General features: G+C 39.0%; 1 protein-coding gene across 1 annotated transcript in view; it reads left to right on the top strand.

The window, feature by feature from the left end:
- The first annotated feature begins 765 nt into the window (after window positions 1-765).
- LOC126162763 (uncharacterized) overlaps window positions 766-15,528 on the top strand; it is a 47,831-nt gene continuing 33,068 nt past the window's right edge. Inside the window, exon 1 of the mRNA XM_049919453.1 lies at window positions 766-1,943. Coding sequence (XP_049775410.1) covers window positions 933-1,868 — 936 coding nt within the window. The 5' untranslated portion in view covers window positions 766-932 and the 3' untranslated portion in view covers window positions 1,869-1,943. The remainder of the gene's footprint in view (window positions 1,944-15,528) is intronic.

The following is a 15,528-nucleotide window of genomic DNA, read 5'->3' as shown; positions in this document are numbered from 1 at the left end:
TCTCGATTTATTTCTCGAAACATACTTGATAAATTCCTGTCATGGCTATCTGTTAGAAAAGGCACACTGTTCTTTTTACCTATTGTTTCCCGTTTATCAACATTTTTCCCAGAGTGACCATTCGTTTTCAGCGCATTGTCTTTTGAATGGTCTGGATAATTTTCACTGTCTTTAACACAGTCACTGGACTGCAGAACACCGTATTTGGTTTTATCCGTAAATGTAACTGCTGTTGCAAAGTTCGTTTTTATTTTTCCTGCTAAAGTCCTACCTTTGTGTCTCACTTCTGTCCACTCGGACGATTTGTGCCTTTCGTCAGGTGCCACTTCGGATGATTTGTTCTTCGACCGTAGTTCCCGATTTTCATTCTTGAGTGTGGTGATTTCGTTGACTAAGAATTGTAGACCTGAAACTCGTTCTCTTAAATTTGTTATTTCGACGTTACAATTCTCGCACACTCCCTTTTTTAGTACATAACTGTAACTTTTTCTCGTCTTAGAGTTACACACTTCTACACTCGCGGCCATATTTCATACAGACCTGTAGAGTCTAGTTTTGTAAGGAGTATTACGCCAAGAACTGCTTCCTTATTTGCATTCCTTATGTGGGTAGAATTGATAAAACAATTGCTCCCTAGGTCCTTTCAATACGCCGCAGGGTTGCACATGGCCACCTGATGCCCCACCACGCACGAAAAGCCTGAGCAGAGCAAAAACGTCATCGTAGCTGCGCATGCGCAGTACGGCCTGTTTCCTGGCAAGTACACAAAGTCGCTAGGAGGTTGACACTTACGAAGGCGGGAGTTTGTGTTGTTGGTGTCACATGGTGTAGCCATATATTTGTACAGATTACTCGTTACTTTCATTATTTATTGTTTTTCTGTGGTTACTGATTATTCCACAGTGAGTGGTGGGCAAGAGCAGTGGAACGTGATGAAGTGTAGTGGATGCTTAATAGGTTGCCTCCAGTTTTTCAGACTTAGTGTGACCAGCCTGTGGGAATGGCTTATTGATCACGATGTAGTTCCAGGCAAGATGATGTGCAGAAAATGCCAGCAACCAGCGAAGTTTTTATTTTATGACTTTTCATTTAGATGTTGGAGGCCGCGCATTGTGCGGAAGGGTAGTCGTATGGTAAAAGTTCAGTGTACGTTTCACCAGAGCGCACGAAAAGGTTCTTGGCTTGGGAATTCACTGTCAAGTGTGATCGACATTGCTCACTTTTGTTCCCTTTGGCTCTGTACTTCGTATCCTAAGACGGTAAAGCTCAAGAGGATAACTGGTTTCACTTCACTGACGGTAGGGAACTGGACCTCAGCATGCCGCGAAACCTGCATTTCGTGGGCTTCGAATCCTGCGCGACGGGTAGGTGGTCAAGGCACCGTTGTTGAGGTAGCAGAAGCGAAATTCGGCGAAAAAAGATATTCTCTTGGTAGGAAAAAAGACGTGTGCTGGGTTATTGGCGGTATACAGCGCGGATCGTCCAAAATATTCCTTGTTCACGTCGATAAACAAGGAAAAGAAACTTTGCGACGCGTTTTATCAGAAAATGTTCTCCCTGGAACTAGCGTTATAAACAACTGCAGTAATGTATACGGCACTCCGAGTGAGCAGGATTCGGAACAGAGCGATGAAAATCATGGGCTGCAATTTGTATTATCTAATAATAGCGATGCTGATACACGAAATGCGCAAAGAATGTTGAGACGTCTTCGAAAATTTGTACCGAAAGGTCGCAAGAGAGAACAGTTTCAGGGGTATCTGGCAGAGTACGTTTTCAGACAAGCATATCGGCCCAAGGAAAGATTACATCACTTCTTTGTCGAGGCAAGCAAAGTTGGCTCATCACGAGGGTCAATGATAGCTTAGTACCACGTTGGGCAAAGGCAGTTGTAAATGCCGCAACAGGGTGAAACCTACTGCTAACGATTCCATTCTGTACAGGTAAGTAAGCATTATATTTGACGGCGTCATGGTGCCTATTGTTGTCCCACAAACTGTACAGAAAAAAAAGATGCATTTTAGAAAGTATGTAATGTGTCTTATAGATCATGCCATGTCCTAGCAACCAGATCATGCCACCCACTGTATCAGATTTTCATGAAACTTTGCACATTTGCTTATAACACCTATAACATTTTTTTTTTTGTCTGAGACAAAAACGTTGTATATTGAATTTTCAATGCAGTTATGTTCTGGTAATTAGGATCTGTAGAATTGTGATACTTATCTACAGAAATACTCATAAATCAGTTTTAATTAAGCTTTTAATTTAGAATTTGTTTCATCAGTTAAGAGGTGCATCAGAAATGCATTTATTTCAGCAGTAAAGTTACAAAGAATATTAAAAATGTCATGTTCCATTTCTGGTAAAATGAGAAGGGTATTGGAAAAACTCTTTATCACATTTCTCCAACCTCCTGGAACATAGTTTTGGTAGTAGTAGTAGTAGTAATAGTAGTTGTAATAGCAGCTTTATTCATACGTAAATCTGTTTTTACGAGGACAGAGGACATGTCAAAGTGTTTACAAGGTTAGATCAATTTAAAATAAGCTAGTTCTTATACACATACATTTACAGGCTTCTAGTTAGAAATAATCATTAGATTTACTCTGGCATACAATACTTTTTTTTACAAATAACTTATTAAATAATGTAATGCCACACTGTTCACTCATATTTCACTATCAGTCACTGCACACACTATACACACAATGTTTCATAACTCTTCACTCACTACACACACAACACTGGTGATCTCTGGGCCATTCTTGCCATTTGCTATCCTGAAAAATTGAGTCAGCATACCTCAATAATGAGAGAGATGTTGAGCTCAGAAAGAGGAAGAGGTGTTAGTATTGTGCTATGCATAGCTTTGGTGTAAGTTTTTCTAGAAAAGGAGAAAACCACAGTGTGAAGGTGTTATATGGAATGTTGGATGTTTTATAATCATTATTATTTATTTGTATAACATTTTTTTTACCGTACCCCTACTCTGTTTCATCGAAGTAAACCTACAATGTATAAAATGTATTGCATAATAGGCACTTTATAGCTGCCTTTTTAAATAAGTGTATTTTTGCAATTTCTTCAATCTCTTTTGGTAATTTATTGTACTGTTTCATTCCTTGGTAGAAAATGCTGTTTTGAGTTTTATGTTTATTTTTTTCTTGGTAAATGTAAGTTGAGTGTCTCTCTTGTTGCATGGTCATGGACAGAGCTGTTTGTGCAGTAATTACCAACGTTATTTTTGATGTGTACAACTGACTGGTAAATGTATTCACATGGAGCAGTTAAAATCCCCAGTGTTCTGATCAGATCTTTACAATGAGCTTGACTAGTACTTTTGGTTATTATTCTCATGGCTCTTTTCTGGCGTTTGAAAATAGTGCTCATATTTTGTGCATTTGTTCCCCAAAAAAGAATTCCATAGCTAAGAATTGAGTGTACATATGAATAATATGTAACTAAAAGACAGTGCATGTTACACACTGATGATAGGATTCTAAGGGCATAACATGCTGATGACATTCTGTTTGCAAGTACCTTTCTGTGTTCACACCACTTCAACTGAGAATCAATATTCATTCCTAGAAATTTTGCATTTGTTATGCAGTCTATAGAGGTGTCATCTATATTTAATTTCACATTGTCATTTTCCCTCTTTAAACTAAAATTCATGGTATTAGTTTTCTTTGTGTTCTGTCACTTTATTGCTTATTGACCAATTGTAAACTTCCTTGAGAGTTTAATTTGCTTTCTCTGCAAGAAGTTCTCATATTCTCTCAGTGACTATAATACTGCTGTCATCAGTGAAGATAATTTTTTCACCATGAGTAACACTACTGGGAAAGTCACTGATGTATATCAGGCATAGTATTTGTCTTAATATGCTACTTTGCAGAACCCCTATATTAATGTAATTTGGTTCTGGTAAGTGTTTTACTAAATGTTTAGATCTATTTGAAGTATGTGTCATCTCTACTCTTTGTACACTATCTGCTAGGTATGATCGAAACCAGTCATTAGCTACCCCTCTTATTCCTAATGCTTCTAATTTATTTAATAGAATCTTGTGGTTGACTGTATCTCTGCATCTCCTTGATCAGATATATTCTTGGCGTAGGCAAAGTACTACCAGTCCTCGTACACAGCTTTTGTGGATGGATGTACGTTAATTGCAGGGCATTTTCGTTGAACGAGAAAATCAAGAAAAGGTTTTTACACCAAGTTACTCTTCTAATTTATGATAAATTCGCCAAATAGTTGTAATCATGGAAATTCCTGGTACTGGGTATTGTGCATGTTGTCAAAAATCTCCTCATGGTTCTTGCATAGGAAATCAACAATGATTTTCTGTTAAAATTGCCTTGCAGAATTGTAAACACCAGACGCAGTTGTTGTTTGTACATAATTCTGTAGTTGAAGACTAGCTTTTCTCGATAAATGTTTCATAGTTCCTCCCGATACATCAAATACTGGTTACTGTAACTAGTGGTTCTTTATTTGAACAGTGCATCCATCAGTGAAATAATGCATTTCTTGACTTGCGGGTAGTGGTATTTCTAAGCAACATTTACCAATTCTAAAACATGCTCCATATCTGCACTTATAAAGCATGGTCATTTCACATCAGTGATGTGGTCCTCACATGACCATTCCTAAATCCAGGTTCAACAATATTTTAGGCAGATACCAGTATATGTTCAAACTTGCTGCTCGATATCTCGGTGGGTTCTCTCTCTACAGCCTTTTGTAGATAAGGATCTGAAGTTTACACCACCTACAATAATGCCAAAGTACCAAATTTGGATAACTTTCATGAAAGGCACTCTTAAAGACCCTGCTTTTGTATACTGAAGAGACGGATCTACGGAAGTGTCGGATTCCACCCCTCTGCTTTGACCCATGACGTAAGAGTGTTGTGGCGTGTGATGTCATTATGGTGCACAGTTTATGAGCTGGTTGCGTTTGTAAATGTCGTCTTGTTGTATTTGTTGGTGCTCTCTCTCTCTGTGTGTGTGTGTGTGTGTGTGTGTGTGTGTGTGTGTGTGTGTGTGACCTACTTCATAGTGTCGAAATTTGTTGGTGGTAATATTTTTGGGTCTATTTTTCTAGACTTGTAATGTTTCGTGTATTTATTGTGCATCGAATGTGTTAGTTTACGTAGGGATGTTTGACTTTTTAATTTTTGAGGTGTTGTGGTTTTAGTTCTGTTTTTCGTAGTTGTATGTGTTGGTTTTTTCATATCAGTAGTTATGGTTGACCTATATAGGTCAAGGGAAATGACCGATTACAATTTTCATACAGTTTTATATGCAGGTATTGGTGTTTTGGTATTGTCAGCTGTGGTCAAGGGAATCGTCTGATTCGAATTTCTGTAGTTTTTGCTGTAAGCTTTGGTGTTTAGGTATCGTCAGCTGTGGTTAACCTATGTAAGTCAAGGGAAGTGTCAGATTCCCGTAGATTTTGTAATAATATATATATATTTTTTTTTTGTGTGTTTGACAATCGTGTTCGTTTATTTTTTAATGTTATTTTTAGCTTGCCCCTCCCTAAAAAACCCAATTTCCCACGGTTGTCCCATTAGTTTGATTGTATTTTTGGAGGGAGATGTTATTGTCTAATTTATACGTATTTTTGTGGTTTTTGCCGTGTGTATGTAGTGACATCATAGGCGCCATATTGGAGACGCTTAGAATAGCCATTTCTACCATATTGATGATGTAATGGGTCAAAGCAGGCAGGTGGAATCGGACACTTCTGTAATCCCAAAAAGACTTAGTGGTGAATAAGACTATATTACTGATTAGATTTTGAAGTACATCAGGCGACAGCTGTACAAAGTTTCAAAAATGGCAGAAAATTCACAGTGTGACTTGGAAAGCCCATGTTTAACGAGCCATAAAGCATAATTTTATGGATGAATTCAGCCAAGAATTGGTAATATGATACACAGCCATTTATTACTTTTCACACACAGTGTATATGTTGGTCTGTGACATTGACGAGTAAACAGCCATGCATTTCACAGTAGCCTCTGACCTTTTCTATCAAAATGTGTGCACCTGCAAATTTTATGAATATGTTTTGGGTTCCAAACTATGGGTAGTTTTGGGCCCTTATATCTGTACTGTGTGTTCTTTAATCTTTTCTATCCTGCTATTTATAAGGCAGAGTATTCTCTAGCTTCAGAAGCAATGCACGAGGTTTGCACAGAAAGTAATGCACCACATTTTTTTTCTTCAACAATACTTTATTGAACATAGTGAGAAGTACACACATGACAGGGTAGTGTTTTATCTACACACCCTATTTTTCCACATAACCTCCATCCCGTTCTATGGCCTTCCTCCAGCACGGAACAAGGGTGTGTATGCGCTGTCGGTACGGATCCTTGTCCTGGTGGCAGAGCCAGTGCTTGACAGTGTGAATCACCTCCTCATCGTCCTCAAAATGTCTTCCACAAATGGCATCCTTTAATGGCCCAAACAAGTGAAAGACCTAGGGGGCTAGGCTAGGTCTGTAGGGTGAATGGGGTAACACTGTCCAACCCTGTTTTGTGATGTGTTCAGCAGTTCTCAGACTTGTGTGGGGCCAAGGGTTATCGTGTTGCAGCAGAACATCTCCTTGGGTTGGTGTGGTGCCAAAGTCGCTAGAAGTGCGTCTTAAGTTTTTTCTAATGTGTTGACATATGATTCTGAATTAATGGTACCACCTCTTGGCATCACATCAATCAGAATCACACCTTCACAGTCTCAGAACACAGTGATTATGACCTTACGGGCGGAGGCAGGTGCTTTGAATTTTTTCTTTTGTGGGGAGTGGGAATGGCTCCACTCCATCGACTGTCGTTTTGTTTTGGGCTCAAAATGGTGAACCCAGATTTCATCACCTGTCGCAATCCGGGACGAGGTCCTTCCCCTCAGGTCCAAAACATTGCAGCAAATCAAGACAAGTGTCTTTTCCATGAGATTTGTGATCCACCGATATACACTACCAGGACCCATCTTTTACACACTTTTAAATATCCAAGAGTGCGGACAATTACATCCACACTTCCTTTGCTGGTTGACAGATGCAGTGCCAAGTGGTGAGTCGTAATGTGTCTGTCCTCCTGAGTGACAACATAAGCTCGCTGCAACATGTTAAGTGTGACAACCTTGGATGGTCTCCCTGACCACTGCAAATCGTGGAGTTCCACCGAACTGCCTTCTGAAGACCTCACCCTCCGTGGTCAGCGACAAACTGTACTTCTGTCGAAAGTGGTTGCTCCAGACTTTGCACAAGCATTTGTGAATATTCCCTACAGTTTCTTTCTCTGCAGTGAGAAAGTAAATGATGGCATGTTGCTTGTAATGTACATCACTTACAAAAGCCATTTTGAAACTGTACTACAGCTACGCTACCTGTCGGGAGTGATGGAAACTTGGTGTGCTCTTTTAGGAGATTTCAAATAATTATTTTACATTTCGCATTTGTAGCATTGTTTTCGGCTGAAGGAAAAAAAGACTGTGAAAACTAGCATGAGCTGCCTGTCTTTTAGCGGTTCGTCCAATTCCATCACAATGAAATTTTCCATGACTGGTTCCAAAGAAATTCCTCTCAGCAGATATACCAATATTCTTTTCATGCAGACATAAATTGATAAAATTCTTGAAATTATTGTACTGGGCAGCAGATCCATCACTAGAGTAGTGTATGTGCTTGATGTCTCTTGTTCTTATCCTCGTTATGAATGCATGAAACTGCAGTGGTATCATGACGAAGGCAGTCACTAATAATACACACTTATATTCTATACTTCTTACTTACAAAGTAAACTACAAAGGGATGCAACACATTTTTGAAATGAAATGGTGGCTTGTTAAACCATTAATTTTTAAAAGCAGTTCTACTGTAAACTGTTCTACAGTTGCTTGATTTGTATCTAGTTTATATCTGTCAGTATAAACCTGAACCCACTGTTGGTATTCTGTAACTTTTTCTAGCTCATATTCTTTGAAAACATCTACCAAATAAGCTTCTAGTGCAGGTTTTTGTGACATTGTTCATAATGTCAGTGTTTGATTCCAGACAGTGCACTGTCTTCTTTGATTAGTTCCTTATAGTCATCATCCTTGACAGGTGCTGTAGCCAACATCAGATTGGAATTTTGATGTATTACACATACAGAGTGAGTACCAGTGGTGCTGACTGTAATACACCACTTTGGCCTGAGTTCACAAAATTTGGCGAAGCCTGATTTGATGCCATTCTGCCTACAATAGGCTTTGGACATTTCTTTCAAGTAGAGGCATTCCTGCTTATGAACTTTTTTCGCCATGCACTCTTACTGCTACGTAATCATTTTTACCCTTTGCTGGTAGTGCCAAGATGCCAGCCCCTATGTTTAGTTCCCTTGCTTGCTTTACCATTCTCACAGAAACATTAAATTCTTTGGTTGTTCTAAGCTCCAGCTGGTTGGGCCCAGGGTCAAAATTTGAACTTTGCTGGAATGACTTGAGTGATGCATTTAATTTTCTAGTTCATTAATTAAAATGTTCATGACCGTGCATTTCTGGTACTGCTTCACTATACGTGTCCATAACAGTGAACCTCTTGCCAGCAGCTGCTGCTATAGCCCGGAGAAGAGGAAAGTTCGAGATGAGTCGTTGGCTTTGGCCAATGACATAATGTTAATGTCTGCTGTCACATTGCCTTTCTGTGCATATATTCGCAGTTAGCTGTGAGTTGCCAAAGCCAGAGAATGTGATACTTAGAGAGAGAGAGAGAGAGAGAGAGAGAGAGAGAGAGAGAGAGAGAGAGAAACGTGGTTGTGGTGACAGCTTAGCCTGTTTGAAAAAATCAGTGTCACATTATAGTCACCATATTGTTTAGTGTTTGTTGCATGTTTCCTCTGTCATTGGTAAAAGCCAACAACTTGTTTCGAGCATTCCTCTATATTCCTTTAGCATTGTTGATGCTTTTGCTAATTCATTAAAACTTTAAAAGGAAATCTTCAAGAAATGCCAGGGAAGTATTCACTGCGCAGGAAGTGTCAGCTGCATCCACGTAATCAGTAGCCATAGGTTCTTGCTCATCTAGAGCCTGTATTTGTTATGAGCAAATTTGTGCCTACATCTGGGGCAAAGCTGCTGGCCCGGCTTGAAAACTTTATTAGCCAACAGTTTCAACTTTTCAAAATGAGTAATATCAATTGGATATAAAGCCTTCTTAATTTCATGTTTGTTTTTTCCAAATGGATTACAACAGGTATTTTGTAGAAATTGAAAATTTGTCATCAGCTGGGCATTGTGGTAGGTATGGACGAGGGTGAACATCTAGTGTAAAGTCAAGTCCAACAATTATATTTCTTTCAGCAGCTGAGGCTGGCTTTAACATAGTAAAATTGCGAAAGTCTAAGACCTGCCACCTCAACTGCAGCAGGAGAGGGGGAATGCACCAGACACTTCTTGCTTCAGAAATTAGTTCAGTCACAAAACTTTTCAAGAGTAAGATAATCATAAGATCAACTCCAGAGAGGAACTGACAGTTCAGAGAAAATAAATATAATTCAGCAATGATTAAACAGAGAGCAATTATTTTTGGCTATAAGCAGGCATTGCTAAAAATTAAACTATTAGCTTTTGAAGCTTAAAAAATTCTCTCTCAGGTTATAGCAAGTTATAAAGGATTAAAGAACATACAGTTAAGATATTGGCCCCCAAAACTACTCAAAACTTTGCACCCAAAACTCTTTAACCAGATTTACAGATGCTTAAATTTTGATAGAGAACAGGGGCATTGTACAAAAAGCACAAGACAGCATGACTGTCATACACTAAATTCTCGCTAATCTGACCATCAGTAATCTGACCCAAATCTGATAAGGTGCACAACAATGCATTATTTTGTGCTACAATGTTGTGAGTGAATGGCAATGTTAAGGAATGCTATACATATAAGAAATTGTGGCATTTTATACAGTTCAGTATCGTGTCTTTCTAAAAGGATACAGTAGACCTCAAGCAGGAACTGGAAATTTTAAATTGAACCAAGGATCTTCACAAAAAGGCATTGCTGCTGAGTATAGTATTGGTCAAGCTACTATTTAGGACATCAAAAAGAAAGATTTTATTTGACAGTATGCAACCGAAATGGATGAACTGGGAAAACAGAAGGTTATGCGAAAGAGTGAGAACCAAGAGCTGGGCATAGCTGCTCATAAATGGTTCATACAGCAATGTGGTAAAGGAGTTCCAGTCAGTGGCCTGATAATAAAGAAAAAAGCAGCTGCATTTAGCAACCAACTTGGTGGTAGTAACTTGTTCACAGTAAGTGAGGGTTGGCTATCACACTGGAAAAATGACACTGCATTCGGCAGTCGACAGTCGCCAGGAAAACTGTGCAGCTAATGAAAAACATGCAAATAAGTATGTAAACAAGATGTGGAAGATAATAGAAGAAGAAGAAGAATTAACTGCTGATGCCTTGTACAATGCTGATGAAACTGGACACACAAAATGCATCCTTCAAAAACATTAGCTGCCAAGAATAAGGAAGCTCGTGGGCACAAGCAGCAGAAACAGCACATAATGTTAATGACTTGTAATATAATTGGGAGTCATAAACTATTGCTCATAGTGATTTGGAAATCCCAGCATCCATGTTGTTTTAGACACAATAACATAAATCACTACCAGTGCAATATTGTACTCAGAAGAAAGCATGGATTGGCAGAGAAGTATTCTGTCGGTGGTTCCATGAAATGTTTGCACTGACAGTGAGTAAAGAACCAAAGCAGAAAAAGCTTCAGCTGAAAGCTATCCTTATTGACAATGTTTCTAGTCATTCTTCCAATGATGTATCTCCAAAGTCCGATGGTACACAAGCACTCTTTGTTCCACCCAGTGTGACGGCCCCTATTCAGCCCATGGGCCAGGGAATATTGGAATCAATTGAATGTCATTATCAATTTGGACTTCCTGTCTCCTTGCTGAATGAATGTGAAGACATACTGACACTATGCTGAAGGTGTGGAAATCAGACGACCTACGTGATGTTTTTCAAACCGTCAAAGCTGATTATGGATAAAGCAGTGTGTGCTACCATAATGAAGAGCAGGAGAAAAGTGTGGCCATATGTTGATGCAGAGCTGCATCCCGTACTGAGCAATGACGATAAGCCAGACAATTTGGAATATTAGATTGCTGATACTGTTGTACACTTTCATGTTCCACAAGCTTCCAGGAGGAGGAGAAATTGGTGGAGATGTTGCTAAGTGGCTGCATGAGGAAAACTGGAAGACAGACCGAACTTTTAACAGATGAAGAAATAATCAAAAGCTTGCAGTGAGGTATAAGTGGAAAATGATGAAGAAGAGCACAGGTGGAGAGAGCATGATTTCTCACACTGCTGGTGCTGAAGCTGCAGACGTTTTCCTGCAGTACATTATGTAACAAACAGATACATGCAGTACCAATGTAATGCTTGTAAAACAGCTGTGTGACAAAGCAAGCTGCTGTTCCGTATCATCGTTGCGACAGTTAAAAATTTGGGACCGATTTCATAGTGAATGTTGATACTACTGTATAATTATGTACACATTCAAGGACAAAGTTTTCTTTGAAATTGAGTGTATGTTTTTAAAATTGTGTCTCTGGACTTAATAAAGTATATCCCATATGTTTTTAAAATAAGTTTCAGACAATATCAGTAATCCAGTGCTGCTGCTACCCAGGCACCCATATGTGCAAGGAATGGTCAGATTAATGAGTCTAGTGTATTACCAATTCTTGGCTGAATGCAGCCGTCAAATTATGCTTTATGGCTGGGTAAAGATGGGCTCTCCAAGTTGCACAATGAATTTTCTGCCATGTTTTGAAGTACTGGTAATACATCTGTCATCCAATGTTTTTAAAAGTCCAATCAGCAATACATTTTTACTTAGCACAAAAAGTCGTTTAAGTATATAAAAGCAGGGGCTTGTAATTGTTTCTGTCCTCTGTCTATGAGAGGGTGTAGAAATCAAACCAAAGGAGATAAAAACTTGAAACTTTGTACATGTCCATCGATGACACTGAGAAACCTTTCCATAAAATTTCATCAGATTTGGAATGGTTGAGTGGGAAGTCCGGGTCCACTTGACATGGAATGGCCCAGCAATGGTTAACTGTTGCCAATTTATTCTCCTCATTTACCACAGAAACAAACAGGATGGATTTTACAGCTGCTTCATTTCCAGCAGTAACAGTTGGATTTCATTCTGAGTTATAAAACTGTAGTTTTCGGCAAAGTCCATTAACAGAATTGCTTATTCAGGGGTTAAATTTTCTTTCAAATTTTGCAGGGGTCTTACCCGCACTTTAGACGCAAAGTAGTACATTTTAAGTGCATGTAATTTTATTAACAACAACGCCTTGTATTTTTAAACAGTTGCAGTTGGTCTGGTGGTCTGTATTAATCTTCTTGGCTGTACTCAATTTTGTCAGCAGTAGCTTTGTAAGCTAATTTTTCTTTCAAAAATTCTGACAGTTTGTCATCATCTGGATAATTATCGCAGTGATTATGCATGCAGTCATATTTTTCTGGGGTTATTGAAAGTTGGGATACACCCATCGGCTTTGACCCATGATGTCATCAAGACAGCAGACACTTCTACTTCGTATGTATACGGTTAGGCGATCACTACATCACTCATACACCTGCAGACGATGTGGGAAGTGGGAGGTTTGTGGGTGGGGACAAACTGAATAAATGTCAGTAACACCCATGACATCATTCCAAACAAATATCCCTTAAAAATGATGTACACGGTATCATACATTTCGCTTGACGTAAATAGCTCAAACAAAGGGAGCAATAACAGGAATCCACACACACCTCAAAAACCTGGTACTGCATATTATGCTTGACCTATACACATGCACACCATACTATGCAAGCCACCTAATGGTGTGTGGTGGAGGGTACTTTTCTACCACCAACTAAGTCCTCCAACCCTGTTCCACTTGCGAATAGCGTATGGGAAGAATGATTGTCAGTGAGCACATGTATTGGCTCTTGATTTCTTGAATTTTCTCATCATGGTCCCTATGTGAGACATACGTATGGGGGAAGTAATGTGTTGCTTGACTCTTCCCAAAAAGTGCTCTCTCAAAATTTCAGTCTTAAATCTCTCCATGATGCACAATGCCTCTCTTGTAAAATCTGCCAATGGAACTTGTTGAGCATCTTCATAACACACTTATGCAAGCTGAACAATCCCATTTTGAAACTCGCCGCTCTTATTGTATCTTCTCTATCTCTTCTATGAGTCCTATGTGGTAGGGATCTCAGATAGATGAAAAACACTCAAGAATCTGTTGAACAAGTGCCACTTCTTTCATGGACGAGTTAAATTTCCTTAAGATTCTTCTTATGAATCTGAGTTTGGTGTCTGCTTTTCCCACTGTTGGTTTTGTATGGTCATTCCACTCAAGGTCAGTCTGGATAGTTATTCCTGGGTATTTTATTGCAGATACTGTTTCCAGTGGTTTGTCATCAATACTATAGCTGTAGTGTAGTTGATTTCTTTTCCTATGTTTGCGCAGTATGTTACATTTATTTACATTCAGGGACAACTGCTAGAGCATGCACCATTCATCGATTCTCTGAAGGTCATTCTGTAAATTGTCACTATCTTCTAGCAATGCTACTTTGTTATAGACAACTACATCATCTGCGAACAGCCTTGAAGAGCATCCGGTGCTGTCTATTAGATCATTCATATATAGTGAAACCCCACTTTTACACATTTTAAGGGACTTCAGAATGATGCTATAAATTGTGGGAAAATTTAAAATGTGGGAAATAACGTTTTAAGCTGTAAAAGTTACATGTAGGATACCCCCTTGCATTTTTGGACTTTATGTATGATATACACAGTTGAGCCAAAACATTATGACCATCTGCTTAATAGCTTGTTTGTCCATCTTTGAAACGAAATACATAAATGATTCTGCGTATCAGGTATCCGACAGTTTGTTGGTACGTTTGTGGAGGTTTGTGGCATTAGATGTCTATGCATAGGTCATGTGCTTCGCATAAATAATGGGCGGCTGATTTGCATATGTGGTGATGGCGCCTGATAGTGATCCAGATGGGTTCCAGGTGTTTTACATCAGGCAAATTTGGTCAGAAAAACATTGTGAGTTCACTGTAAAACTCCCCAAACTACTGTAACACAGTTATGATTCGGAGACATCGATAGTTATACTGCTTAAAGATGACATTGCCATCTGGGGAGAGATCAAGCATGAAAGGATGCAGGTGGTTCATAGCTGTCAGTGTGTCTTTGATTACTACCACAGGTCCCATGCAAGCACAGGAGAATATCTCCCATGCATAATACTGCTCGCTCCAGCCTCTGTCCATTGCGTACTGCACATTTCGAGCCGCCGTTCACCTCGATGATGGCATCTGTGGAGACAACATTAGCCTGGTGTAGCAAAAATGTGGTTCACATGCAGAGCCGACATGTTTCCATTGATTGATGGTTGAATCCAGATAGTCCCATGCCCACTGCAGTTGTATTTGATGGTGATGTTTGGTCAACATGTGAACACCTAGTGGTTGTCTGCTGCAGAGCCTCATGCTCAACAATGTATGATGAACGGTGTGCTCTCAAACACTTGTGCAGGCACCAGCATTGTGCTCTTGCATCAGAGATGCCACAGATCATCATCTATCGTACTTTACAGAGCTGACAAGTCTCTGAATACCATCTTGTGAAGAGGTCATGGACGTCCAACCATTTAGCATTTAGTGGTAGTTTCACTGTCCTACCTCTTTCTGTAGATGCTCACGGCAGTAAGACGTGAACAGTTGACGAGCCTTGCTGTTTTTGAGATACTTGTTCTCAGGCTCTGCCTTAATAATAATAATAATAATAATAATAATAATAATAATAATAATAATAAGTCAGAATTAGAAAACATCAAACAACAAGTACAACAAATACTGGAACAAAATAATGTGCAATCAGTAGAAGAAGAAAATACAGTAATGGACTCAAACATCCCAGAGCAAACAAACAAAGACCAACACGTATCAATTAAACAATCAGAGGAAAATGAAATCTTAAGACAGCCACCAGAACAAGCACAAATAGAACACGAAGTGACACACATGTTAGATATAGAAGATAAATTTCAGCTGACATATATAGAATACAAAGACACAAATACAGACATTAGACCATTCTTGCATAGACCGCCAAATAACCCACAAGTCGAAACAACAATAAAGACTATCAACACAATCATACACAACAAAATAAATGAAAACACAACTATGGAAGAGTTACAACTACTGGTTTATATAGGAGCACTCACTACACTAAATATACACACTAGGCAGAGATCAGAACAAACCAACACACATAAGAAACCCACAAAACCAGCATGGCAACACAGGCTACAGATCAGAATAGAAAAACTGAGAAAAGACATCGGACAGCTAACACAATTTATAAGAAATGAAATATCAGGAAAAAAACGAAAAAGG

The sequence above is a fragment of the Schistocerca cancellata genome, chromosome 2 (assembly GCF_023864275.1).
Source record: "Schistocerca cancellata isolate TAMUIC-IGC-003103 chromosome 2, iqSchCanc2.1, whole genome shotgun sequence".
Taxonomy (NCBI): Eukaryota; Metazoa; Arthropoda; class Insecta; order Orthoptera; family Acrididae; genus Schistocerca; species Schistocerca cancellata.
The sequence above is the reverse complement of the archived record's forward strand: the minus strand, read 5'-3'. Positions and strand labels throughout refer to the sequence as shown.